This window comes from Patella vulgata, chromosome 2 (assembly GCF_932274485.2).
Source record: "Patella vulgata chromosome 2, xgPatVulg1.2, whole genome shotgun sequence".
NCBI lineage: Eukaryota > Metazoa > Mollusca > Gastropoda > Patellidae > Patella > Patella vulgata.
Window position 1 is genome coordinate 83,702,103 of NC_065880.2, and position 27,316 is coordinate 83,729,418.

General features: G+C 36.8%; 1 protein-coding gene across 1 annotated transcript; it reads left to right on the plus strand.

Moving 5' to 3' along the window:
- The first annotated feature begins 317 nt into the window (after positions 1 to 317).
- LOC126809875 (nucleolar pre-ribosomal-associated protein 1) lies at positions 318 to 26,082 on the plus strand. The gene is made up of 27 exons (XM_050534715.2): positions 318 to 507; positions 964 to 1,098; positions 1,461 to 1,619; positions 2,035 to 2,125; positions 3,292 to 3,542; positions 4,275 to 4,367; positions 4,703 to 4,946; positions 8,727 to 8,811; positions 9,718 to 9,791; positions 10,378 to 10,529; positions 10,950 to 11,135; positions 11,801 to 12,677; positions 13,048 to 13,179; positions 13,912 to 14,156; positions 15,055 to 15,125; positions 15,457 to 15,626; positions 16,501 to 16,611; positions 17,207 to 17,270; positions 18,125 to 18,287; positions 18,533 to 18,629; positions 19,577 to 19,849; positions 20,450 to 20,556; positions 21,283 to 21,426; positions 22,239 to 22,348; positions 23,136 to 23,300; positions 23,573 to 24,465; positions 25,135 to 26,082. The coding sequence occupies exons 1-27, from the start codon at positions 337 to 339 to the stop codon at positions 25,854 to 25,856; spliced, it is 5,985 nt and encodes a 1,994-aa protein (XP_050390672.2). The 5' UTR covers positions 318 to 336; the 3' UTR covers positions 25,857 to 26,082.
- The last annotated feature ends 1,234 nt before the right edge of the window (positions 26,083 to 27,316 follow it).

The following is a 27,316-nucleotide window of genomic DNA, read 5'->3' on the forward strand; positions in this document are numbered from 1 at the left end:
ATTTATTCATTTATATAGTGCATCAAGATCGAGAAGGGGGGTAGTTGTTTAACGCATGCGCGTGAAATGACAAGGTCTGTCATTGAGTCAACTGGCATGGTTTTGATTCACTGCCTGTACGTGACAAGGAGTAGGGTTACCTCCCACTGCTAAAGACCCCAACACGCAAGCGATTATTAATGAAATAAAATTGAACCATATGTTAGTCCCGAAATGACCTAGTTTCAGTCGAGTGGACAAAACCCCATTTCTCTCTCTCTCCCTCTATTTTGAATGACTTCTTTTGAAACAGTTTTTTTTTCTCTCCACAGAAATAATAATATAACATTGAATAAAATGTTATTGTCTATACAACACCCATATCATCATCGACATTTAAATGAGCTTGTTGTTCAAGTCTTAGAAACATGCCCAGATTTGCTACAGCATTATCTCCCATGTTACCAGCACTCTCTGTCACCCAGACTCTCTGTAGAATGGATACGATGTATGGATTTTTTCCTAGAGGTAAGACTATTACTTCCGTATCCGTTAGTTACCATATCTCTTGTTTCAGCCCACGTTTGTGTGCACATAAAAGAACTCTTGACAGTTGGAATTCGAAATAAGAGGAGGTTAAACCCCATCTCTCTCTTACTGCCAGTCAGTCATGACAGGTAAAATAACTGAAATGAGAAGCTTGCTCAGAACCAAAAGCTTCATGAATATGATGGTAACCCCAATTTTTTTTGAGGCATTTAGTAACTGGATAGAGCTATAAACTATAACACATACTTATGGAAGAACAATTACTGATTTATTTAGGCGACTTTTCGAAGAGTATTCGCTCATCCTTTCAAGCAAGAACTGTAACAAATGTGTAGGGCAATTATATATAGCTAAGCAATAACAACAAGGATTAGTTTAATTCAATTCATAATTGCTCTTGGTCTGATTTTTAAATTTAAATTTTCTTTTTTCTAGATTTATGAGAAGCAGCCATCTGTACCATCAAGAGTTGTCTGGGAGAATATGCCAGTTACTAAACTTGTTACTATGACTACAGCTTTCATTTTACCACCAGACCTTTTGATGAAACCATTAGCCTCTGCTCTTAAGGTCAGTATCATTTTCTATATTATTTAATTAATAATGTGCAGAGTTCTTCAACAGTGGAATGAAACTGGAGAACCCACTGAAAACAAGGGTGTTTGGCATGACTCATGTAATTAAATAAAATTGGGTTTAACATCTTACTGTTTTGCTCCGACTGGGCTAATAAAGATATGCTTATGCCATACACAGTGTGCTATGAGGAAAATTTGGCTGGACAGCGACGCTATGGCCTACTTTTATATCGAATTCCAACTACCAAAGGATCTTTTACATGCATGCCAATGTGTACATGGGACCTCGGTTTTTCGTCCCATCCGAATGACTCTACAATGTCCATTGCCATAATAATATGTTTTACTTTTCAGAATGAGTCCATGTTAGTTCGTCATAAAATAATGGAGTTGTATCGTCTGATCATGGGGCGATGTTTATCTTACATAGAATATATAGAGAATCAGAAACAAACAAATACTCACGTACCATGGCAAGAAATCATTGATAGACTCAAGGAGCTTGTATTAAAGGTAAGTGTCCGTCAGACACAGTTCTGTGTCAACTTGGGGGTTGGATGGCCGAATGGTTAGCATGTGCGCGCGCTGTATCATACGGTCTGTCATTGATTCAACTGTCGGGGTTTCATTTCCCCGGTTTTACTTGACAAGGAATAGGGTCGCCTGTCCAGCCTCGTGGTTTTCTCCGGGTCCTCTGGTTCCCTACCAATGCTAAAGACCCCTACGCGCAAGCAAATTATTGAAATAAAATTGAACCATGTGTTAGTCCCGAAATGACCTGGTTTGTGTCGAGTGGACATTAAACCCATCTCTCTCTCTCTCATTCATGATCACCACCAATCAAATGTTTACCTTCAAGATGGGTGCTCTCCAAAAGTTGATCATTGATCTGTGTTTGTTAGATATTTGTATGATTTTGTATTTTCAGAGTGTTCCGAGTATTAATGTTATTATCAACTGTTGGAACTTGACCTTGAAACCCAAATCATCAGACAATCAATCAGATAAACAAGATTCAGGTGATTCATACTTTTATTTCTGCATTTAAAAACACATTCTGGACTTTCGGAGCCTTCAGTTATCAGGCATTAAACCCCATTGCATTTGGATGGCCGAATGGTTAGCACTTGCACGCTGTATCATGAGGTCTGTCATTGAGTCAACTGACGTTGTTTCGATTCCCTGCTTGTACGTGACAAGGAGTAGGGTTGCCTGTCCAACCTCTTGGGTTTTCTCCGGGTTTTGTCCAACCATGGTAACAGGTAGTGTACTTGTCTTCGAATTCCAACTGCCGAGGGGGATCACGGTGGCAAAGTGGGTAAGATGCTGACTCACTAGCCTGAAGGTCGGGTGTTCGATCACTGCATTGGCTGAGAAAGTACATCCAGATTTTCCCGCGTGGTTCTCCATTGTCAGTGATGCAGGACGGAGGGCCTGGCACGGACAGCTGTCTAGTCGTTCGGATGGGATGAAAAACTGAGGTCCTTTGTACACATTGGCGTGCACGTACAAGATCCTTTGGCGGTTGGAATTCGATATAAGAGTAGGCCATAGTGCTGCTGTCCGGGCAAAATTTCCCTCATTGCACACTGAATGGCGTATGCCTGTCTTTATTAGTCCAGTTGGAGCAGAACAGTAGGACGTTAAACTCCATTTTATTTCATTTCCAACTGCTAAGGGTTGTTTTACCACCATATACATGGACTTTTTTTTTTGGCGGTTGGCGGCCAAATGGTTAACATGTACACATTTGATCATAAGGTCTGTCATTTAGCCAAATTGAGTGGTTTCGATACCCGCCGCTTGTACATGACAAGGAGTAGGATCGCCTGTCTAACACTGTGGTTGGGTGGGTCCACAGTTATTGCGAGTCCCCTATATATTAAATTGAAGGCCCCTATATATATTAGACTGAACAGCTTCTCTATAACACTGTTGTTGGGTGAGTCCCGTATGACACTGTTTCTATGTAGTAGATTGAAGAAGTTTGTTTTTATGTTGTTGGCCACCATGTTGACCCCTGTTTTACTTTGAAACCAGCCTTATAGTGACATCCCAGTTTATTCAGATCTACAAGACAATGTCGACCTACTGCGCAGCCCAAATGACAGAATGAATAAATCTTATAGAGCACTTTTGGACACTCTTTATACAATATACAATATAATTGATTTATATTTTACAGTTTATCCGGTTGTCACGACAGCAGAACATCTGAGTTTATTGGAACAATTTCTATGTTTAAACCAGCAGCTGGTTCCTGGAATTCTACTTGATCACCCGGCTCTACTTACTGCACTACTTGATGGTGTTGCCAAGGTAACAGGCGCCTCAGCAGACATAGACGAAGAGGAAGAGAATATTTCACACTTGCAGTTTTATTTGTTGAAAATATTTTCTGAAGCAGACGCTAGATTGTTACCATGGAAGAAGGAGGTAAGTAATATTTTATGCACCGACATGTTGTCCTGTATGGTTTCATGAATTGTTGTTATAGTTTTCTGTATATATACTATTCAAAAAAAGTAGGGGATATTTGATTTTTAAGTGTTATTAAAGTCACCTAATGAAACTGACGAAGAAACAAATGACAAAATGAAATGAAGTTCACATTCATCGATTTATTCCAAATGATCGTTAGACTAAGTAAGGCACAGACTGACCATTATAAGGGTAAAATGATACCCGGGGTCAAACAGCAAAGTTACCACAGCATCACAACCAAGTCAGTAACGGGTAAATCCTCCTCTGTTTGCCAAACAAGCATTGATCCGACGTGGCATACTCCTATTTGCCTCTCAATTTTGTATTACTGTATTAGCTTGATAAGATTGAGAGAATACTCTTCAAAATGTCTCCCAAATAAATAAGTAGCTGTTTTTCCATAAGTATGTGTTATAGTTTATTGCTCTATCCAGTTACTAAATGTCTCAAAAAGATCACATTTACTTGTAACCTTCAGACTTACGGACTTTTGGTTTGGCGTTTCCTTCGACAGCTACTAAACCCCACTGGGGTGCCATTAGATAAAACCTGCCGCCCTTGCTGCGATTGCCGCACCTCATCTCTTGCTGGCACCATACTCGCCACTGTAGTCATCAATTGTAGCCTCAGTGTTTTATTATTATCCATGTTCGATGTTGAATTGATCTCCTTTTTTGTTTTCAGAGTAAAGATGGAGTCAGCTTAATGCATCAGTTGCTAGGCATGTTGACCAGACCGTCGAGACTTCTACCTATAACTCGACAGTTGATCTGTAAGGTAAGATTATCCAGTCTATATCGATGATGGGTTACCTAGGCTTTATTGTTTTTCAGGCTTTGTCTTTTACCTTTGTTCTTTGTCAGATATCCAGTGACGATGATTGTTGTAAATCTTGAACTTATCTGCATAAGAAAAGAATGAAATGTTTATTTGTCCTTTGTTTTTGCACTAACCATGCTAACAGTTAGTGTACTTTATTTTTTCATCACGTCCAGACAACTAGAAGCCGTTTTTTGCCAGGTTTCATGTCATGCAATAGAAAGAATGTTCCGATCTCGATAACGCATAACTGTTAACTCTGTACGATGATATGTATTTCATCTCTATTTTAGCTACTAAAGAGAACTGGTTTGTTTGAAGATGACAGTAACGAACTTACAATATGGCTGAAACATCTTGTCCCTAGCAACCAAACAGTATCATCAGAGTTACCTTTCCTTGCTAGAATATTAAACCTGTATATTAGTAACCCGTATCATTATATAAATAAACTAACAGAGATTATATCTACTGACCTGCCATCTAGTGGTGATTTAGAGACAGCAAGTATTGGATCAACAGATAGTGTAATTGATGGTGAGTATAAAAGAAATAGAATGGGGTTTACTTTCATAATTTTCTTTACTAACCAGGCTACAGAAGACGGTCATATGCCATGCAGTGTGCTATAAGACAAAATATATCCTGTTGTACACCTTGGGATGTTATTTCCTTTGATCTCCATGCATGTTATGAAACATATTACCTTGTTGTTACATCATCATCATCAGAGAGTGATGTCTGATATCGGCCCTAGTGAATTGGATGTCAGGCTTTTCACAATGCCCTAGTTGTAGTGCTACAATATAGTGAACTGTTTCAATGGCATTTAGTAATTGAACTAGAGTATACAGGTCACAATTCTATGGAATACAATTACTGCTTTTTACTGAGCGACGTTTCGACTAGGCTTCTCTAGTCATTATCAAGCTATGATAAAAAATGAAAATATGACAGGACAATATATACATGTACACCACAATGCTAAGTTAATGATGACAAACCAGGGATGTAACTTAATTACGTGTACCTAATGGTAATCTGATTTAATTGTACGCTAATAAGTAATAATACCAATTAACCTAAAAAATTGACTAATTGATTAATGGATAAGTTGTTGTGGAGTATACACAATGATTAGTGGGTTTTAATAATACAAACGTTGCAAGAAAATGAAAATTGATGAAATGTTATCAACAACCCCTTTCACTGAAATAAATACAAAAGGTAAAAGGATAGATTGTTGTGGAGTATTTACAACGATTTGATGAGGTTTTGATAATGACAACATCCCACGAAGATGAGATTTGATTTGTGTTATGACCAAAATAATTGATATGTGGATGTTGATGCGAGTGATTACACTGATATACGAAAAACCCTTAGAACAATGACTGCACAAATGATCAATAGTCCCCTGAAGGCTGACAATTTAAAATATTGAGCGGTACTTCACTGGATCTTATGGTGATGTAGAAAAGCAGGGTTAGAAATATTGAGTGCATTAAATTACAATAACCGCAGGCCTGAAAAGCAGAAATGCCTGAAAAGCAAAAATAGTTGGGAATTATTAGTTGTCATTTTTGCATATTATGATGGTTATTACAAACTTAAAGTTGTTACTGGAATATTGATAAGTATTAAATATGATAAAAAAGAAAAAAGTAGAATTATGCTTAGCCTTGATTATGTGATAAGAATATCATACGCCCTGGGAAGGAACAATCCTTGATCTCTGTTCATCGTTGGTTTGTGTCGTCGTATATGAATGGCTTCATGTAATCGGCGCGCTCTCTTGTTGCTTATATTCTTGCATAGTGGTTTTACGTTGGACCATTGGACTCTGTGGCGAGGGTTGGAGTTCAAATGTTCAGCTACAGCTGAGTTGTTGGTTGCTGCTTTCGACTTGTGGTCATCTATCCTTTTATTTAATGGTCGCTTTGTCTCCCCGATGTATGCAATCCCACAATTGCATACTATTTGATAAACACATCCCTTTGGTTGTGGTGGTTGTGTAGGATTTTGTTTACCATTGGCTCTTAATATATCTTTAGTGCTGTAGCTTTTTGTGAAAGTTACATCTATTTCTGGTTGTTGCATTAGTAGCCGTTTGATTTGGTAGGAGACTTTGCCGTTGAAAGGAAGGAAGATTCTGACTGGGGCAGTCGGGGTTTTTGGTTTAGCTGCACTCGCCGACAGGGTCTTGTTGATGGCATTTGTCACAAACTTCCCTGGATAGCCGTTGAAATTTGTGAAGACATGTTTGAGATGATCAATTTCCTTGGAGAGGCTCTCAGGATCACATATCTTTTTCGCACGGTTCACCAGAGTTGAAATTGTGGCCGATTTGACGCTATTCGGGTGATTAGATTTGAAGTGAATGTATTGGTCGGTGTGAGTTGGTTTCCTATAGACACTGGTGCGGATCGAGTTGTTGGTTTTAGATACACAAACATCGAGGAAAGGTAGTTGGTTATCATTTTCGGTTTCCATTGTGAATTTTATACGTGGGTGTTGCCTGTTGAGGTGTTGTAACAGTGTTTCTGGATCATCTTGTTGATTGATAATAACAAAGGTATCATCCACTTGCCTAAAGAAGCATGTTGGGGTTACGGTGGATGTTTGAAGCGCCTTCTCTTCTAAATCAGTTAAAAATATTTCTGAAATTAAAGGGGAGAGGGGGCTTCCCATGGGTAATCCATTGGTCTGTTCGTAAAAATCGTCACCCCAGGAGAAATATGTTGAATTGATGCATTGTTTCAACAAGAGTATGATGTTGTCTGTTGATAGGGAAGTCTCTAGTGGGTTTTCTAAACTTTCTATGCGCTTGCGTAGAATCTTCAGGGCCTCTTCCCTTGGTACATTTGTAAACAAATCTACAACATCATATGAGACCATCCTCCCGGGGTTTTGAATATTCTGCAGTTTCTCACAGAATTCACCTGAATCTTTGATGAAGGACGATGCAGTTGTGCCAAGTGAGGAAAGTAGTTTTGATAAATATTGGGCTGTGTTGTAGAAGACTGAATCTCGAGAACACACCAGCAGACGGGCTTTCATGGGGTTTTTGTGGATTTTTATAGTAGCCCTGGCATAAGGTGGTCGAGGGTGGTTTGGTCTGAGCTTGTAATAGAGAGCTTCAGAGATCTGTTTGTCTTCTTTTAGTTTTTTAAGCAAGTTTTCATGGCTGTCCTTGTGCGCGTTTGTTGGGTCTTTGCGGATTCTTCTATATGTTGCTGGATCTTGGAGTAAACCGTTGACCGTTGTGAGGTACTCGTGAGTGTTCATGATGACTGTTGCTTTTCCCTTGTCGGCGGAAACAATTGTGATAGATCTGTCGTCTTTTAGGTCATTGAGGGCTTTCCTTTCTTGGCGGGACACATTGGTCGTCTGCTGCTTGTATTTATTTCAGTGAAAGGGGTTGTTGATAACATTTCATCAATTTTCATTTTCTTGCACTAATCATTGTGTATACTCCACAACAACTTATCCATTAATCAATTAGTCAATTTTTTAGGTTAATTGGTATTATTACTTATTAGCGTACAATTAAATCAGATTACCATTAGGTACACGTAATTAAGTTACATCCCTGGTTTGTCATCATTAACTTAGCATTGTGGTGTACATGTATATATTGTCCTGTCATATTTTCATTTTTTATCATAGCTTGATAATGACTAGAGAAGCCTAGTCGAAACGTCGCTCAGTAAAAAGCAGTAATTGTATTCCATAGAATTGTGACCTGTATACAATATAGTGAAAGTTAAATCTAAAAGAAATACAAGTCCAAAATGGTTGTATGACGAATTGAAAATTGTGTTGACAGTCGGATTGAATGGTGATAAAGTGAAATTCTAATTTACGGACATTCATGCAGCTGCTACCTTGTCGTATGACTTAAACAACAGTATGAACTAGAAAACAGTTTCTATCTTCATGCTCCGACATGGTTTCCCCTTGTTAGTGGTTCAGAATGGAGGGCCTGACAAGGATAGTTGTCTAGTCGTTCAGACGGGACGAAAAACAAGGGTCCCGTGTATACATTGGCATGCACATAAAAAAGATCCCTTGGCAGTTGGATTTCGATATAAGAGTAGGCAATAGTGCTGCAGCCTGGACAAAATTTCCCCCATAGCACACTGTATGGTGTATGCCCGTCTTCATTAGCCCAGTCGGAGTAGGACAGTAGGACGTTAAACCCCATTTCATTTCTTTTCATTTACTATATTCATGGCTCTATTAATTTAGTCTGGCCAGTTTATTTGAACTAGAACATATATCCTTTCTTCATGACTATTAATTTGATTATTTTAGCTATATTAGAACTAGATGATGATGGTTTATCTTCACTGGAGAAAACTGAGGAAGAAATTAATTTAGACAATGACTCCAACAACAGGTAGGTCATCTTCTAGTCACTTTTAGGATTGTCACTATTGAATCCACGATCTGATCCGTGCAGATATGTTTGGATACGTTTCGACAGGATCACCACGATTGCTACGACTGACTTCAATATATGATAAGACCTGATAGGATCACCACAATTACTCCATGATTAAAATTATGATTTCCATCACGTCGCGAATTGTGATAGTGGGAAGCTAGTATAGGATCACCACGATTACTGCGCGATTAAAACCATGATTTCCATCATGGTAGTGGAAATCTAGTATTAGGTTATAAAGACTAAGGTCATCAGAATATTCAAAAATCATTATAGGTCAAAAAGTGGCATGAATTTAATATTAAAGTCAGTAGGTCCAAACTAGAATCTGTACCTTGTCAGGTTCTTTCGTCCTGCGCTACTGAAAAGGTTAAACCAAGCTGAATAATCCCGAGAAACTGTCTCGGCCAAGTCTGGGAGTGAACCCAGTGACCCCTTATTGCTGGTGAGCTAGTACCTCACTCACTAAGCAACCATGGTTCCCAGATAAATATATTCCCTATACAAAAAGCAAGTTTAGTATAAATGAAATTCATACAATCTTATGTTTATTTTAACTAGGTGAGGGTTGGGAGGCCGAATGGTTAACGTTTGTGTTTGCATCATAAGGTCTGTCATTGAGTCAATTGGTGTGGTTTCAATTCCCCACCTGTACGTGACAAGGAGTAGGATCTCCTGTCCAACCGCGTGGGTTTTCTGCGGGTTCCTCAGTTTCCTCCCACTGCTAAAGATCCCTACGCGCAAGCGAATTAATAATATTAGATTGACCCATATGTTAGTCCCAAAATGACCTAGTTTGTGTCAAGTGGATGTTAAACCCCATTTCTCTCTCTCTTATTTTAACTTTATTTTATAAAGGTTGCCATTTAGTCCAATGATTATTGTTGCCATGGAGATAATAAAGACAAAAGAATCTAATTTTGAAGTTAAGGGTGAGTACTGTAAAATAATAGTTGAAAAGAAAAATTATATTAGACTGCTTGCTGGCCCTTTAGTTTATCCCTTGGTCTATACTTTTATTTTTTGGGGTTTATAAGAAAGTAATCCATCACCAATGGTCTAATGCAATACTCTTATTTTGTTTAGTTGCTTTGTATTTTGTAGACCAATGTTTCTGCAACTTAGGTTATCTTGTGCTACGAGGAACTAACCTGGATGTCCCATGTTCGATCCCTGTACATCAGGATTTTTGGGTGTGGTTCCCCCTTATCATTGATGCAGGATCGAGGTCCTGTGTACACATTGGCGTGTATGTAAAAGAACCCTTGGCAGTTGGAATTCGATATAAGAATATGCAGTTGCATAGCTGTCCGGGCACAATTTCCCTCATAGCACACTGTATGCCCGTCTTCATTAGCCCAGTTGGAGCACAATAGTAGGACATTAAACCCTATTTCATTTTGCTAAGAGGAGCTAGGGTTTGGGTTAACAACCTCAGTGGCTGCAACTTTCCTTCTAATTTAAATGCATTGATGTGTTTTAAAGGCTTAATAACTAGTAATAATTTTTGTAATACAGGAATTAAAGAATTTGTTAGTCGAGTTCTGGTGGATATTTTTCACATACAAGTGGAAGTTGATTCGCTGCGTATGGTGATAGATTATTATGGAGAGCATTTAAAGGAAGACAACTCTGTGAACTACATCAAAACATTTACTGTTGCTCATCAGGTTAGTGGAATACATGGTCTAGTCACAAGCAAACACATTGTTAGAGTTACCTTTCTTTCTTCAACCATTCAGGTGGGGGGTTGGGTACAAATACAAATTAGATGATTTTTGGTGATTTTAAACAATTTTTGAAATTTTTAAACAAGGATTTGATATTGAATGAATGTGAAAGAAATTAGTGCTAAATACACAAGATTAAATGATACCCTGATTACAGTGTTACCTTATATAAATATGTATTTTTGTACATGCGGAGTGTTCAGGGCGGGAAGAGAACATGGCATCGGCCTCTCTGAATTATTAGTTAATAAAACAGTTTACTAATCTGTGATTTAAGTGTCACTATTCAGTTCAAACATTTTACTGATACAGAGTAAAATGAAAAAAAAAAAAAAATTAATCGAAGAACATATTTTTCAGGGAAAATCAGATAGTAATTCTGTATCTAGTATGTTGATGTCACTTCCCGTATCGAAGGATGTGTTAACAGAGTCGTATGAAGAGAGAATAAAAGAAGGATTGGTTTCTATGGAAACTGAAGATGTTGTGTTGCTATGTCAACAGATATTGTTGTATATCCGGGAAGCTGTTGATCAGTTTAACAATGTAAGTAGTGATAATAAACAATATTATAATCTCTAAATGACAAGATGGTGGAAACCTGTTCCATTCCTCTTGTGAAATAAACACTGCTTAATTAGTTATTCCCTGAGACCTAAATTTTTAGTCCCATCCGAATGACTATAGGTACTTTTCTTTGCAAGGTCATCGGTCTTGTACTACTGAAAATGGGAAATGAAAGTGGGAAATCTCAAGGAACTTTCTCAACCAATTCCAGAATCAGATATGGCACCAACTGGCACCTCATCAGTCCAGTCGGTGAACAAAAGTAGGGTATTAGACCCGATTTTATTTCATTTCGTGTTAGTCAGCCAGCACCATATTTATCAAGCCACCATGGCGGCCCCCCAGAGTTTTCAAGGAATTATTAGTGAGCAGAAATTTGCCCTTGTATCTGTTATCACTCGTCACTTCAGTCTGTTATATAGTATAACTCGTGTTTTCCTTTTGCATTCGTCACTTCCCTTTCTTGAAAGCTTCATAACGCATCTATCGTAGCCATGAGCTCTGTGTTAAAATTATATTTGGAACGTGTTTAATTAGTTCTGTCTCATATGTGATAATGACTGACACCAATATTGTCCTTTTAATGTTCTAAAAGACTCTAACATGGCACTGATTTAATGACTAAAATATCATTTTATTTTCAGAATAAGAAAGACAATGAGAAAAGGTTGAAATTTTATTTCAGAGTATTACAAAGCATTATTTCGCAAGTAGATAGCAAAATGGCTGAAGATGAGAAAACAGAAAATATTGACAAGGAACATGTTCTGTTGCTAGGCAGTAGTCACTACAGTAAGATGGACCAGAAAAAACAAATTTTGAAATCTATTTTGAAGAACACAACACTTCAGAAACTTTTCCTGTATACAAAGGATTCAGGATTATTTGGTGGTGTGGATGAATCTGCACGTGTGTTGAGTGCTTATATTACTACGCCACTATTAGAGATTATTAAAACAAATGCCCAAATGTTTGATACAGCAGAAATGAAAAGTTTGCTGTTTATCTACGCTGACAGTATACTGGAGAAAATTAGTTCTGTGGGGGGACAATTGGACAAGAGTTTGATTATCCAGTGTTTAAAATCATTGGTACCATATTTGGATGAAGAGTACCAGAAACGTTTCTTGACAGTTGTTCTGAATTTATCAGATTCCGTCATAGTTAACAAGAAGATGAGAGAAATAACGGAAACAGGAAATTTAGTTATTCGACTCTTGTCGGACATGTTGGAAAAATCACAGTCATTATTTAAAAAACTTTCGCTTGAAAAAGCATCCAAGTTATTCAATTGTTTGGCTCATTGCGATGACGACAATTTAATTGGTTTGTGTACAGTCATACTAGATGCAAATCCTAGTTTCTCATTGGCTTGTTCTGAGTCTTTGTGGCGACACCTGTTGGAGAATTCTAGTGATAAGATGGAGGGAGTAATGTTACGATTATTCAACAATAACTGCGTCTGTCGACAACTGTTTGAAGAGTGGTTGGTTAATGCGGATGGAACAACACAGACAAAATGTAAGTAGAAAATAGATGTTGTGGATTGTGTTTGATTTATCTTTTTCAAGGGGGCTGGATGGCTGAATGGTTAGCGTGTGCGCGCTGTATCATAAGGTCTGTCATTGAGTCAACTGGCGTGGTTTCAATTCTCCAGTTGTATGTGACAAGGAGTAGGGTCACCTGTCCAACCTCGTGGGTTTTCTCCAGGTCCTCTGGTTTCCTCCCACTACTAAAGACCCCTAGACGCAAGCGAATTATTGAAATAAAATTTGACCATATGGTAGTCCCAAAATGACCTAGTTTGTGTCGAGTGGATGTTAAACCCCATCTCTCTCTCTCTCTCTCTCTCTATATATATATATATATATGATTTTTGTTTTTGTTTCAGGGTCAAGTAAGATAAAGAATAGTATAGAAGTTATATCAACCGTTTACGGAACAAATCTACCTAAAATAACCAATATCCACGATAGCAAGGAACTAGAAATAATACAACAATTGGTCCTTAAGAACAGATATAGTATGTTGTTTGTTTTATATTTATAATCTTAGTTTATTATCCTGCGCCGAATATCATATGCTAATTAGAAATTTTCACGAATTTAATGATTTTTGTGTTACCACTGAAACAAATTGGAATTAGTGTTTAGTATTCATAACATGAGATGTGGATGAAATCATAAAAAATGTACAAAGCAAGACTCTAGTAGTACCTTATTCATTTGATCCTTGCATTGGTCGAGAAAGTTCATCAGGATTTTCTGATGTGGTTTCCTCTTGTCAGTGGTGCAGGACGGAGGGCCTGACAAGGACAGCTGTCTAGTCATTTGGAAGTCACGGAAAACCGAGGTCCTGTGTAGACATTGGTGTGCACGTAAAAGACCCCTTGGGAGTTGGAATTTGATATAAGAGTAGGCCATTGTGCCGTTGCACAGGCAAAATTTCCCTCATAGCACTCTGTATGGCGTATGCCCGTCTTCATTAGCCCAGTTGGAGCAGAACAGTAGGACGTTAAACCCCATTTAATTCATGTAAATATAATCAGTTAAATTTTGAGTTTTTGTGTATAAAAACACTTTAAAAGTGTGATTATGCTAAAATTTGACTTAAAGAATATCTTTGTAAACTGAGGTGAACAAAATATGTAAAACAGTTGACCAGTTCAGTTAAGGCCTGCTGTTTTTTTCATTGGCTGAGAGCAAAGTATACTTGATTTCACTGAAAAGGCCCATTTTCTAAAATACTTTTTAAGGTAAAAAAGAAATGGTAAAAATGTGGAAGTCCGTGACGTCTGCTGTTGAAGATTCACTTCTGCTAAAATCGGATCATACAAAACTTCTCCAAGCATTATATACACAGTTAGTTACCATAGAAACATCCTACAGGGAGAAATTAGTTATACTCTGTATGCAGATGCTGGTTAATCATGTATCAAAGAAGTCAAGTGATGAAAACATGAAATACTCCCTACTGAACATGATCACAGATAATTTGAAGGTGATTATTTATACTGATTTTATTTTTAGTTATTAGTCAATGTTTAAATTGTGGCTCAGTGAGTAAGGGGCTGGCTAGCTAAACTCTGGATTTTCCAGTAGGGTTCTCCCTTGTCAGTGATTCATGATAAAGGGCCTGACAAGGACAGTGCCTAGTTGATTGGATGGGGAAAAAAATGAGCTCCTGCATACACAGCCCCTAGACATTTGGGATGGACGAAACCGAGGTCCTGTGTACACATTGACTTGCACGTAAAAGAAATCTTGACAATTGGAATTCGAAAGAGTAGACTGTAGTGCGACCGTCCAGGCTATATTCCCACATAGCAGCATACAGACTTTATTGGACCAGTCAGTGAAGAAAAGTATGACGTTAAACACCATTTCATTTCATCAAGTTTAAATTAGGGTTATTAACTGTCCTGATTTCTTTATGAGTTCCCTGATATTGTTTCCTCACTGATCTCTGGATAGGGAATGAAATATTGTTCTATTGGAATTTCATAATGTTTTATGTTTTAATAAAAAAAAGTTGTCTGATATTTTATTTGTGTAATCATTTAAATCTAAGTCAGTTTCTTTGCAGTATTATATAAACCCCCCGACAACACAACATAAATAAAATTACATGCTCCTGAAAATTTTTTTAAAAATCAATACAAGTGTATTGTCAACCTTGAACAACCCACATAAACCTAAAACTGTGATAAAGATTTTCAAAATGTCCAAAGTTGAATACCTAGATTATGATATATCTGTTAGATTTCTAATTATCTGAAAATGGAATTATTAAAAATGGTAGAAAATCAAGAAGATTTCATTCATTCCTGTTACAAATGGATCCGTACTAATTCTGTTGTGAAAGATTTAAAATGTTGTATTTATTTTTTATGTTATAGTTTTGTAAATCAGAAGAATTGTCAACAACTTTATCTGAAATGTGGCTAAAATTCATCAAAACCTGTTTAAAGTAAGATTTGAATATAACCCCATTTGACTGCCTATCTTTAACATTGGATTTACTAATATTTGGGAACATATCAAATATGAAACAAAGTACGTCAATAATTACGACAACTAGGCAACAACTAGGGATACTGTTGTTCAAGTGTTCTTATCATTTGTCAGTTACTTTATTATTGTTATTTGAACCTTTTGTGGGTTTTCTTTTTCATGGTAGAAGTGTAAAAATCAAATTACTGAACAGTGTGGGAGTAAATTGCCACAAGTAAATAAAACGAAAAAAAAGTTGAAACTCCATACTTGTAGGCTAAATTGATGTTTTCAATAATATATTTCAGGTCCATGTATTTAGAGCCTAAACTACTAAACATTATATTTGGCTGTTTACCTTTTGTATATGGTGAATCATGTGACCATTCTCTGCCAATCAAATCACTGTATGAGATGGTGATGAGCCATTCTAAATTTCTATTGGTTATGTTTGGTGAATACTCTACAGATATTAAAGGTACCGGTATTGATTACGTTTGGTGGGTTTTTTTTCGATTTACTTGAGTATATCAATCAGAGCTCTCGCTTCAATTATATTACCCTGGGGGGGGGGGGGGGGGGTGAATGGCCGAATGGTTAGCATGTGCGCGCTGTATCATAAAGCCTGTCATTGAGTCAACTGGCGTGGTTTCAAATCCCCGGTTGTACGTGACAAGGAGTAGGGTTGCCTGTCCATGCGCAAGCGAATTATTGAAATAAAATTAAACCATAAGTTAGTCCCGAAATGACCTAGTTTGTGTCGAGTGGACGTTAAATCCCATTTCTCTCTCCCTCTCTCTATATTACCCTGACTTGATTGACCAGCAGTTGGGGGTTGGTTGGCCGAATGATTAGCGTATGGGTTGTATCATCAGGTCTGCCACTGAGTCAACTGCCATGGTTTCGATTCACTGTTTGTATGCGGCAATTAGTAGGGTCGCCTGTCCAACCTCCTGGGTTTTCTCCAGGTCCTCCGGTTTCCTCCCATTGCTAAAGACCCCTACGTACAAGCTAATTATTGAAATAGAATTGAACCATATGTTAGTCCCGAAATCAAGAAACACAAAACTTTGCATGTGCTTTCTTATATTTGATACATTAAAACAACAAAAGTTTTATAAAGGGCTATATTTTTGTTAAGATAAGATCAAACCATTTTGAGTAAATTCTTAACTGAAGTCTGAGAATGTTCTGTGAATTTGGGGCCTGATATTTTAAAAGGGATGTATATTCAATGTATTGTATTTTTTTTGAAAACAACCTGTGAAATCTTGATGAGAGGTTGTAATGTAATAAACATAGCGATTCTGTCTTTACATATTGTTTATTTTGTGTGTTTTCTCTTGTTTCAGAAACTTTGATTAATCTGTTGCTGGATATAGCCCAACGATCACATGACTGTCAAGATTCTGCCCATATAAGGATATTCTTGGGAGCCTATGGCGCCTCTCTTTCCATTTCAGGTAAAATACATAGAGTTATATAAATTGTAAAACGAGAAATTAAAGCAAAAATATGTGAGTAGCCATTGGATAAAACCACCCTAACACCACGATCACAGGAGGCTTTTGGAAAGGGCCCATAAAAAAAAAATGATCTGATTACTAAAATCCTCATTTTTCCCTTTGTGACACAAATTGATAACTAATATTTGTTATGGAACAACAGGAATGTGAGTGGGAGAATCTTGTCCAGACTGCTCTTCTTCGAATTCCAAATGGCAAGGGTACAGTTACGTGCATGCCAATATGTACACAAGTAGAGACCCATCACGAGCAAAATAATTTCATTGTATTTAGGGTGAGGTTGGGGGTTGGTATAATTGTATAAGGTCTGTCATTAAGTCAAGCGGCATGGTTTCGATTGTACGTGACAAGGAGTAGGGCTGCCTGTCCAACCGTGTGTTTTCTCCAGGTCCTCCGTTTCCTCTCACAGTTAAAGACCCCTAGACACAAGCTAATTATCGAAATAAAATTGACATAGTTTGTGTTGTATGGGTGTAAAACACAATTTCTCACTTTTTTGATAATATTTGATAATATTTAATTGATATTTCAGATCAGATGTTATTAAAGTTGATATATTTATATGAATCAAGATCTGCTGATGTCATTCAATATAAGTAAGTTTCTCGGATACTAATAACAAAAATCGACATCCATCTTCAAGCTAACAGTGGCTCAGTGCAAACTCACAGTGGCTCAGTGCAAACTCACAGTGACTCGATGCAAAATCACAGTGGCTCGGTGCAAAATCACAGTGGCTCTGTGCAAAGTTACAGTGGCTCGGTGCAAAGTCACAGTGGCTCGGTGAAAAGTCACAGTGGCTTGGTGAGTTTGGCGCTGGCTCACTAACCAGGAGATCCAGGGTTTGATCAATATTTTCCAGTCTTGATTGTGGTTCAGAAAACACTGTAACTCGGGTATCATTTAATCTTGTGTAATTAGCATTAATTCTATATCAAATCATTGTTTGAAAATTCATAAAAATCATTTAAAATCACCAAAAATTGTGTCCAGTTTGAAGCTGACCATTCAGTTTTGATAATGAGTTTCCCAGTTTAATTTCTCAATCACTGGTAAAAAAATAAACAACCCAATTGATTATTGATGTATAATTAGTTTTTAAACGGTGGTCAGGAAATTAAGCACTTGTAACTTGGACACTCATTATCAAAATTAATTGGTCAGCTTTGATGATTTGAAATGATTTTTTACAAATTTTCAAACAAAGATTTGATATTGAATGAATATGAAAGAAATTAATGCAAATTCAAAAAATTAAATGATACCCGAGTTACAGTGAAATGTCCCTTAGTAAATCGGATGGTAAGAAAAAATTAAGGCCTTGTGTGTACCATGTTAAAAATCCCACTGATTTAAAATATTTTGTGTTTCCATGGAAACAAATTTGACTTATTTCTTGCTATACATGTGTGGGGGACGGTGATGAGTGAATCTTCTTGTTTATTTTCAGACCATTTCTTTGGGGTCAAAAAGCTCTTGATTTTTATTCTTCATCGAAATATCAGACGCCTTCAGTTCTCAGGGAAACCAAGATGGCTGACATGCTGGAATGTTTGGACGAATCCCGTCTGCACAGAACTGTTGTTAATTTTCCCATTCATAGAAAACTGAACGTAAGTAGTAACATGATATTATTCCATGCAGGACAATAGTGAGAAAATTTTTAGAGGTCATGTTAAGGTAATATGAGAGGATGTAGCATTTTGAACATACATTTTCCTGTAAATCGTTATTGGACAAAAGGATGATTAAAATACAGATCTATATTACGTTTCATATTTTTTATACTTTCGAAGGCCTCTACTACATGAAGGTCAGACCAGTGTTTTGTTAAATAAATTTATTTATATTATTATAGCCAGTAGAAGTGAAGCGGGCTGTAGAATATAAATCTGATGAAGAATGTTATGATCCATGTTTTTTATTACCTGTCTTTAACCAGTTACTACAATCAGGTGAGCTGTCATGATATCAAATTCTTACATATATTAGCAGCATACGGGGGGTGGGGGGGTGTGGTGGGGGTGAATAACCGAATGGTTAACGCGTGGGCTTTGTATCATAAGGTCTGTCATTGAATCAACTGGCATGGTTTCAATTCCCAGATTGTATGTGACAAGGATTAGGGTCGCTTGTCCAACCTCGTGGGTTTTCTCTGGGTCCTCAGGTTTCCTACCACTGCTAAAGACCCCTATGCGCAAGTAAAGTATTGAAATAAAATTGACCCATGTTAGTACTGAAATAACCTAGATTGTGTCGAGTGGATGTTAAACCCCATTTTTATATGCAGAATACCATTCAGTGAACAACTAAAAACAGGGTCATGCCATTTGTAAGTCCTCAACCTCTTTCCTTAAGGTGATGTAAATATCTCAGATGTGTAAGAATGAATGTAGATATATTTTTAAAATGGGCGCCTCTTTATGAATCAACATTTGGTGGCAGACTAGGCTGCACCCTGATGACAATGTTAATCTTACTGTCAGGGGATAAAGATGTATGGTCACGTATTCTGTAAGGAGATTGAAAACTTTCAAATTTTAACAGGAAACAGTTCTCGATAATTTACAACAGGATATTGATTTTGTAATATGAGTCTTAGTTTTAATATCGGTGAATCATTAGTGGCAGTATTTACAGTCTTATAAGGCATTTGTAATACGGGACTTTCTAAGATTTTTTACTGTGTGTTTTAATTGCCATTTGCACTCTGCTTTACTCTGTTCTCCATCTAGTCTCTCCTCTCCTCTCTTCCCTTTTTCCTCTCCTCTCCTCCCATTCATCTCTCTTCTCTTCTCCCTTTCGTCTATCCACCCTGTTGTTCTAGATATAACTGTCAACTGTAAAGAGTTCATTACCTCTAACTGTGAATTTTTTTTAGACTGTTTTCTTAATTTTTCAGATATAGTTGTCAATAGTAAACAGTTTATTACCTCCAACTGTTTGTCCCTTGTGTTTGCTGGCTTGAGTAGTTACGCTACCAACATACGAAAGGTGGCTTATCTTATCTTGAAGAAATTCTACGATGTTTTGAAAAAGGCCCAGTTTGCGGAGGCAGAAGAGCTGTTATATGTTTTTGATTTGTTAAGTCGAAGTATCGAAACATCGAATATGAAGTTATGTACGGTTATAACTAGTTATTTGTCCAGAATAACCAAGTTACTTGTTACTCCAGGTAAATATTACATTGATTCGCATCAGATACTTTCGGTATGGCTTCCCCTTGTCAGTGATGCATTTCGTGAAAATCGGCACAAAACTGACAGACAAAATGGCCGCTCCTCGTTCTCAAATTGCGTAAAAATATGGTATATCAAGGTTGTGCACCCTATAGAGGTCACAATTTTTATCCGATTTTGTTGAAACTTGAAATGTAAGTTTATAACTCAAAGATCTTGGTTCCTGTCGATATTTGCGCATATCAATTTGTAATTTCCTGAATTATGGCCCTTGATTGTAGGAAAAATCACTTTCGTTTTAGCTTGTTTTCTATCCATCTCTCGAAAATGTGGGCGTATCCTGCCTGGCAGCCGCTGGGGTTTTTTTTACATTGTCACGAATGTATTCTGTTTCTTAGAACAATAAATAAATAAATAAATGTAAGAAAAAATATTTTCCTGTGATACTGCAGCCATTTAAATACATTATCACTTTGACCAGTTCGATTAGGAACCAATCAAAAAAATATTAGAATTATTAAACTAATGTTAACTGAAAAAGAAATTTATTTGTTTTCGCTACGTTAGTAATTTAAAAAATATTTGTCTTCTTTCAGAGAACCACATGTATCGTAAGCTGACAACATTTTTGTTAACGAAGCCTACAATAGAATTTGATCGTGTTCCTGGTTTTTATCGTTTCTTCAACAGTACTGAATTAGATGTATGTATATATTATACTTATAGAATAGGGGGCTAATGAGTACGCGTTGGCTCAAAATGTCTGTCATTGAGTCATTTGGCGCGGTTTTGATCCCTTGCTTGTACGTGGCAAGAAGTAGGATCGCTTGTCCAACCTTGTCGTTTTTCTCCGGGACCTCCCACTGCTAAAGACCCTATGTGCAAGCAAATTATTTAAGGAAAATATAGCCAAATGTTAGTCCCGGAATGACCTAGTTTGTGTTGAGTGGACATCAAACCCCATTTCTCTCTTTCACTTATAGAAGGATTTCCTATCAAACAGCTGTATACTTCTAAACTATGGGTAATATCAGAGGGTGGCTTGGGATATACGGCTGCAGGCCCTATTCTGCTTCTGGCAGAGTTGCTGACGGGTATTTATTACCTGTGCACAATGAAATCGCTTCTTTTTCTTGTGCCCAGGGCTAATTAGTGTAATTTGTCCTATTTAGATCATCAAGTCAGTTATTGAGTCAAGTGGCATGGTTTTGATCCCAAGCCACCTGACAAGGACTAGTGTCACCTGCATAAACTCGTGAGTTTTCTCATGGGCATTCACTTATGTCCCATTGCTAATGCAAATTAAGCAAATTATTGAAATTTTAGGAGGTAATTCTTTGAATCTTTAAAGCACTACAAGCAAGGTACCAGTGATTCTGGACACGTTATGATAACCTGTTTACAATATAATTGATTTATATTTTCCCAGCATCATCAAGAGCGAATCTGGATTTTATCATTAATGGCTGATGGATTGAGAACAAATGAAGATTATATGATTTATGGTCATCTGTATTGTTTTAAATTATTAGAAAGTTATTTTACAAGTTCTGTTAGTGATGCACATAGTCAGGTTAGTGTCATTTCTTACATTACAGACTTCTTCTTCTGGGTACTATTAAAATGGGTTCATCTGTCTTTAATGAAGGTTAATTTCTTTGTTACACAGACTGTTTTGTCACACGCCTTTCAGAGAAAGCAGGGTGCTATCAAAATAAATTCATCTTTCCGTCTGGCCATCGTACCTTTTGGAACACAATAACTTTGATTGAGGTCGAAATGTTCAAATGTGGTGTAGATATACCTGAGGTGAATATCTGACTTAGTTCAAATTCAACTATCTGAGCAAAAATTGTCTCTTAGCACACTGCATGGTGGGTGCTCATTTTCATTATCCTGTTTGGTGCAAAAAAGTAGGATTTTAAAACGTAGAACCCTGGGGCCGAGTTCACAAAACATTCTCAGACTTAGGAATTTACTCAACTTTCAATCACTGATTATGAGAAATTTCTTTGATCAAGAAACACAAAACTTTTTACATTGATACATTAAAACAACAAAAATTTTGTAAAGAGCTATATATTAGTTAAAATAAGGCGAACAATTTTGAGTAAATTCTTAACTTAAGTCTGTTTTGTGAACTCGGGGCTTTGATATTACTCAAATGCTCAAAATCAAAATTTAGTCAGATTTGAGCTTTGGTGTTAATCTTTTGTCTGGAAGTTTTTAGGCCATTGATAATTATGTATATTTTCAGAGTTTAATATTAGGTATTATAAAAGCAGCTAGTTTAGGCCATTGATAATTATGTATATTTTCAGAGTTTAATATTAGGTATTATAAAAGCAGCTAGTTTAGGCCATTGATAATTATGTATATTTTCAGAGTTTGATATTAGGTATTATAAAGGCAGCTAGTTTAGATGTAGAGAATGTTGTTATGATGTATGAAAGAAACAGTGTATTAACCTGGATTCTAACAGTTATAAAAAATATGTAAGTTTACAAAATGTCGTAAGATGATAAATAGAAAATGTAAAATGTTGATTTAGATAAAGAGCTGACCATTCTTACTATAATAGTTCAAAAATATATAATGCAAAATAAACGTATTGAAAATTTCATTCAAATTACTTCATTCTGAGTTATTAGAAGAACAGTGTAGTCTCGGTTTTCATCTCTACCGTTGTTACAAGTCTTGATTATCCATTTTATAATTAAATCATTAACTAGCAACCAGGTTTAAATTTGTTGATAAACAAAAGCATCAGATGGTCTTGAGCATTCATTATAGGCTTGACATGTGAATAAATGTCTAATTGATGATTTATATAACATTTGAGGCCAAACGAAAGATTTGCATTAGGTATCTTAGCTCTTACATAATGCACATTCTCTAGATAATATGATGCTTTTATATAAAGATGAAATGGGTTTAACGTCCTACTGTTCTGCTCCTAACCTGGGCTAATGAACACGGACATACGCCCTACAATGTGCTATGAGGGAAATTTTGCCCGGGCAGCGGCGCTACAGCCTACTCTAATATCGAATTCCAACTGCCAAGGGATCTTTTACGTGCACGCCAATTTGTACATGGGACCTAGGTTTTTCGTCCCATCCGAACGACTAAAAACCTGTCCTTGTCAGGCCCTCCATCTGCTTCACTGACAAGAGGAAACCACGCTGGAAAATCTTAATGAACTTTCTCGACCAATGTAGGGATCGAATTATATAAAGATAGAATCAAATTTAATAAATACAAATATGTTTTTGATTTCAGGAAAGTGAGTTCCATCCATCTTGAATCTATCTGTGATATTTTATTCAACATGTGGTTTTCTGTGTTCAATGATTTACCTACTGATGTTAAAGAACCAAATTATTTCCCCTTGGAGTTTATACATCAGATTATCCAGTGTCTTAAATTATTATTAACAAAATTTGGGTAAGTTTACTGTTATTCTGAACTGACACTGTTCAATATTAATGAAATTGTCATTAACAAAGTCTAATGCAGGGGTGTCAAAACTTTAAATGAGTAGGCAGAAACGCCATTGCCCGCGCAAAATTTCCCGCGCAAAATTTCCCTCATAGTACTCATAGCACACTGCATGGCAAATGCCGGTCTTTTAATATCCTGGTTGCAGAAGATGTTAAACTCAATTTCATTTCATTTATGCAGTTTATAAACATTTCTTTTATGTTCATATTTTTCAGGCCAGATGACTCACCAGCTTTTAACAAAATTCTCAGAATATTTTCATCATCATTGCACCAACTGTCCTTAGCAATAAATACCCTGAGCAACCAAGGTCAAAAGATTACCATAGAAACTTTTACTCTTAGAGACACAAGTCTTGTTTTAATGCTGATTGGAAAATATCAAAATAATGCCAAATTATCCAGACAGGCAGAACAAATTCTAAATGAACTTGGTTTGGATACAAAATCACAGTTATCCAGTCACCAGAAAACAACTTATAAATCTGAGAGGCAGAAACTGAAGGAAAGTGGTGATTATGATAGAAAGGATAATCAAATTGACCAGACCAACCAGACTGTTGTCAAGGAAACAGGTGACAGACTTGACAACAACCTTGACCTTAGTGCTAAATCTCCAAAATTTGTCCATAACCAGATTGATGTGGTTGAAATTTTATTATCTTGGAATCCTGCATCGGATTCTTCAACACTTGATGCTACAGCCACTGGTTTTCTTAGTGCTTTGACATATTGCCTTGATGTCTGCTCAGGGGTCAAGGACATCCTATTAAAGGTTAAGGTTATGAAGTGGGCAAGCTATGTTATTCTTTCTGGAAGCGATTTAGCCAGGAAATGTGCTGAAATAATTATTAAAGAAAATGACTTTAACACGAAAATAGTAGGTCAGTGTTTAAATATGTATTCTAATGGATTTACGGCTGAACATCTGGAAGAGAAAATGGAGGATAGTGATAGAGTTGCTGAGATCCGAGACAATACTCCTGCTGTCTTAATAAGAGAGTTAAACAGTGTTCTCTTAGTGTTAATTGACCAATCAGTTAAAAGCACAGATAGAAAATCAGAATGGAGAAAAGGTTTGAAGATTATAAAGACATTGAACAATACAGGTGAATGAATACTTAAAATTTACTAGAATCATTTGATTGGGATTCAATGACAAAGCCTCTATTTAGCACAAGGATCCCCCAAATTTGTCAATAATATGCGATTTGGTGTATGTTCTGGAGAACACATCAATAGAAAAATTGCATCTTTGAATCAATTAAAATGGGGGAAAATTAGCTCATGCCCTGGGAGCAGTTCACAAAGCATTCTCAGACTTAAGTTAAGAATTTATACTCAATTTTCAATCTCTGTTTATGAGAAATATCTTGTTCCAGAAACACAAAACTTTGCACATAATTTCCTATTGATGTAAAAGAGAGAGATATGGGGTTTAACATCCACTTGATATAAACTAGGTCAGTTCAGGACTAACATATGGTTCAATTTTATTTCAATAATTTGCTTGCGCATAGGGTATGGTCTTTAGCAGTGTGAGGAAACCAGAGGACCCGTTTGACCTAGTTTGTGTCAAGTAGACCTTAAACCGCATTTCTCTCTCTCTCTTTATCTCTCTCTCTTTCTCTCTCTCTCTCTTTCTCTCTCTCTCATTTCCATGTAAATGATTTTTTTATGTGCATCTACATGTATTGTGTAAACATGTGGACCTCAGTTTCTCATCCTTAACAATGCACAATATGTTAAATGTAATAATTTTGTCTTCTTTTCTTCAGATGAAATGGAGCAGATGAAATCTGTTTATATTCAGGAATATTTCTTGGATTCAAAGACATCTGAAATATTCAATAAACTGTACATGGGTAAAAAAGGTGTGTCAACGACTTCACCAGGTGTTGATGATGTTACCATGGAAACAGATGTGGACAGTGATGAAGACTCTAGTAACACCCATAAAATGAATTCTTGTAAACTTAAAACACCAAATTCAAGTAAAATGCCAAAAGTAACTCCAAAATCAAGTGATGCCAAATCTAGTAAGGCTACAGAAACACCCAATTCTAGTAAAACACCTAAATCTACACCCAAGTCAAGTATTTCTAGTAAAACACCTAAATCTACAACCAAGACAAGTAGTACTAGCAAAACACCTAAATCTACACCCAAGACAAGCAGTACTAATAAAACCCCTAAATCGACACCCAAGTCAAGCAGTACTAATAAAACCCCTAAATCGACACCCAAGACAAGCAGTACTAATAAAACCCCTAAATCGACACCCAAGACAAGCAGTACTAATAAAACCCCTAAATCGACACCCAAGTCAAGCAGTACTAATAAAACCCCTAAATCGACACCCAAGACAAGCAGTACTAATAAAACCCCTAAATCGACACCCAAGTCAAGCAGTGCTAATAAAACCCCTAAATCGACACCCAACACAAGCAGTACTCATAAAACCCCCAAGTCATCTGTTATGAAAATGAAACAATCCTGATAATAAATGCATTATTACTTGTCATGTTTTTGATGTACATTTTTTTAAAGGATGAAAGATAAATATGTCAGAGAAATTAGAAAAAAAAAAAAAATCATGTATTAAAAAGATATGACTTGGTGTTGTTTTTTTGTCATCAGAGCTTTTCACTAGGAAAAAATGGAGAACCAAGTAGTTTATCACTGAGGTAATAAAGGGCATGACTTGGGTAAAATACAGGGTATCACTGGGGTCAAATACAGGACAATACTGGGGTCAAATACAGGACATCACTGGGGTAAAATACAGGACACCACTAGAGTAAATACAGAGCATCACTAGGGTAAAATACAGGACAACACTGGGGTAAAATACAGGACATCACTAGGGTAAATTACAGGACAACACTGGGGTAAAATACAGGACATCACTAGGGTAAATTACAGGGCATCACTAGGGTAAAATACAGAGCATCACTAGGGTAAAATACAGGACAACACTGGGGTAAAATACAGGACATCACTAGGGTAAATTACAGGGCATCACTAGGGTAAAATACAGGACAACACTGGGGTAAAATACAGGACATCACTGGGATAAAATACAGGACACCAACTAGGGTAAAATACAGGGCATCACTGGGATAAAATACAGGACAACACTAGGGTAAAATACAGGACATCACTAAATACAGAACATCACTAGGGTAAAATACAGGGCATCACTGGGGTCAAATATAATCAAAGCTGAATGAATATTATTATTCTTCTATATGATATATGTATAGATTAATAAACCTTTGGATGAAGTTATGGCAGGATAAACCCTTTTGAAAATACTACTCCCTATCTCGAACGGGCTCTGTACTTGATTTGGTATCATTCCTATAGCTCAGGATTCATTTTTCTTAGTACCGAAAACATGGGGCCATGCACTGAAGTCAGGGACCTTTTTCTTGAAGGGAGGGGACGGGTGACCCAACCTCGTGAATTTCCTCCTGTCCTCCGGTTTCCGCCCACTGCTAAAGATCCAACGCACAAGCGAAATATTGAAATAAAAATTGAAACATGTTAGTCCCGGAATGACGTAGTTTGTGTCGAGTGGAATTTAAACCCCATCCCTCTCTCTTTTTTTCTTTGACTCTGGGGGTCCTTTTCACCACCTCGGGGAACCAATTCCCTATATTACGAATTTCATTTTTAAATTTAAATAGTAGATAATGTTCTTTTGTTTTTATTTAGTTTTCAAAAACATGGTCATATGATAACAGATGGCCATTCTTTGACCTAAAGAATTAATTTACAACCAATGGAATACAATTTAAAGAATATTTTTAAAAACACGGTATTCATTATTGCTACGCGCAAAACACCCAGAACTACAGGATTTATTTCTACGGTGATATTAATTCCGTTTCTGAAGTAGCACTGGCTTCAACTTATTTCTTCTTTTTGCTGGTGGTGGAACGTTTAGCCACATCA

Bases quoted from the DNA above. Each gene is read 5' to 3' on its own strand.
- LOC126809875 (XM_050534715.2), top strand. From the start codon at position 337: ATGTTATTGTCTATACAACACCCATATCATCATCGACATTTAAATGAG. The intron at 14,157-15,054 runs GTGATTATTTAT...TTTATGTTATAG, and splicing joins TGATCACAGATAATTTGAAG to TTTTGTAAATCAGAAGAATT. The intron at 15,627-16,500 runs GTACCGGTATTG...CTCTTGTTTCAG, and splicing joins ATACTCTACAGATATTAAAG to AAACTTTGATTAATCTGTTG.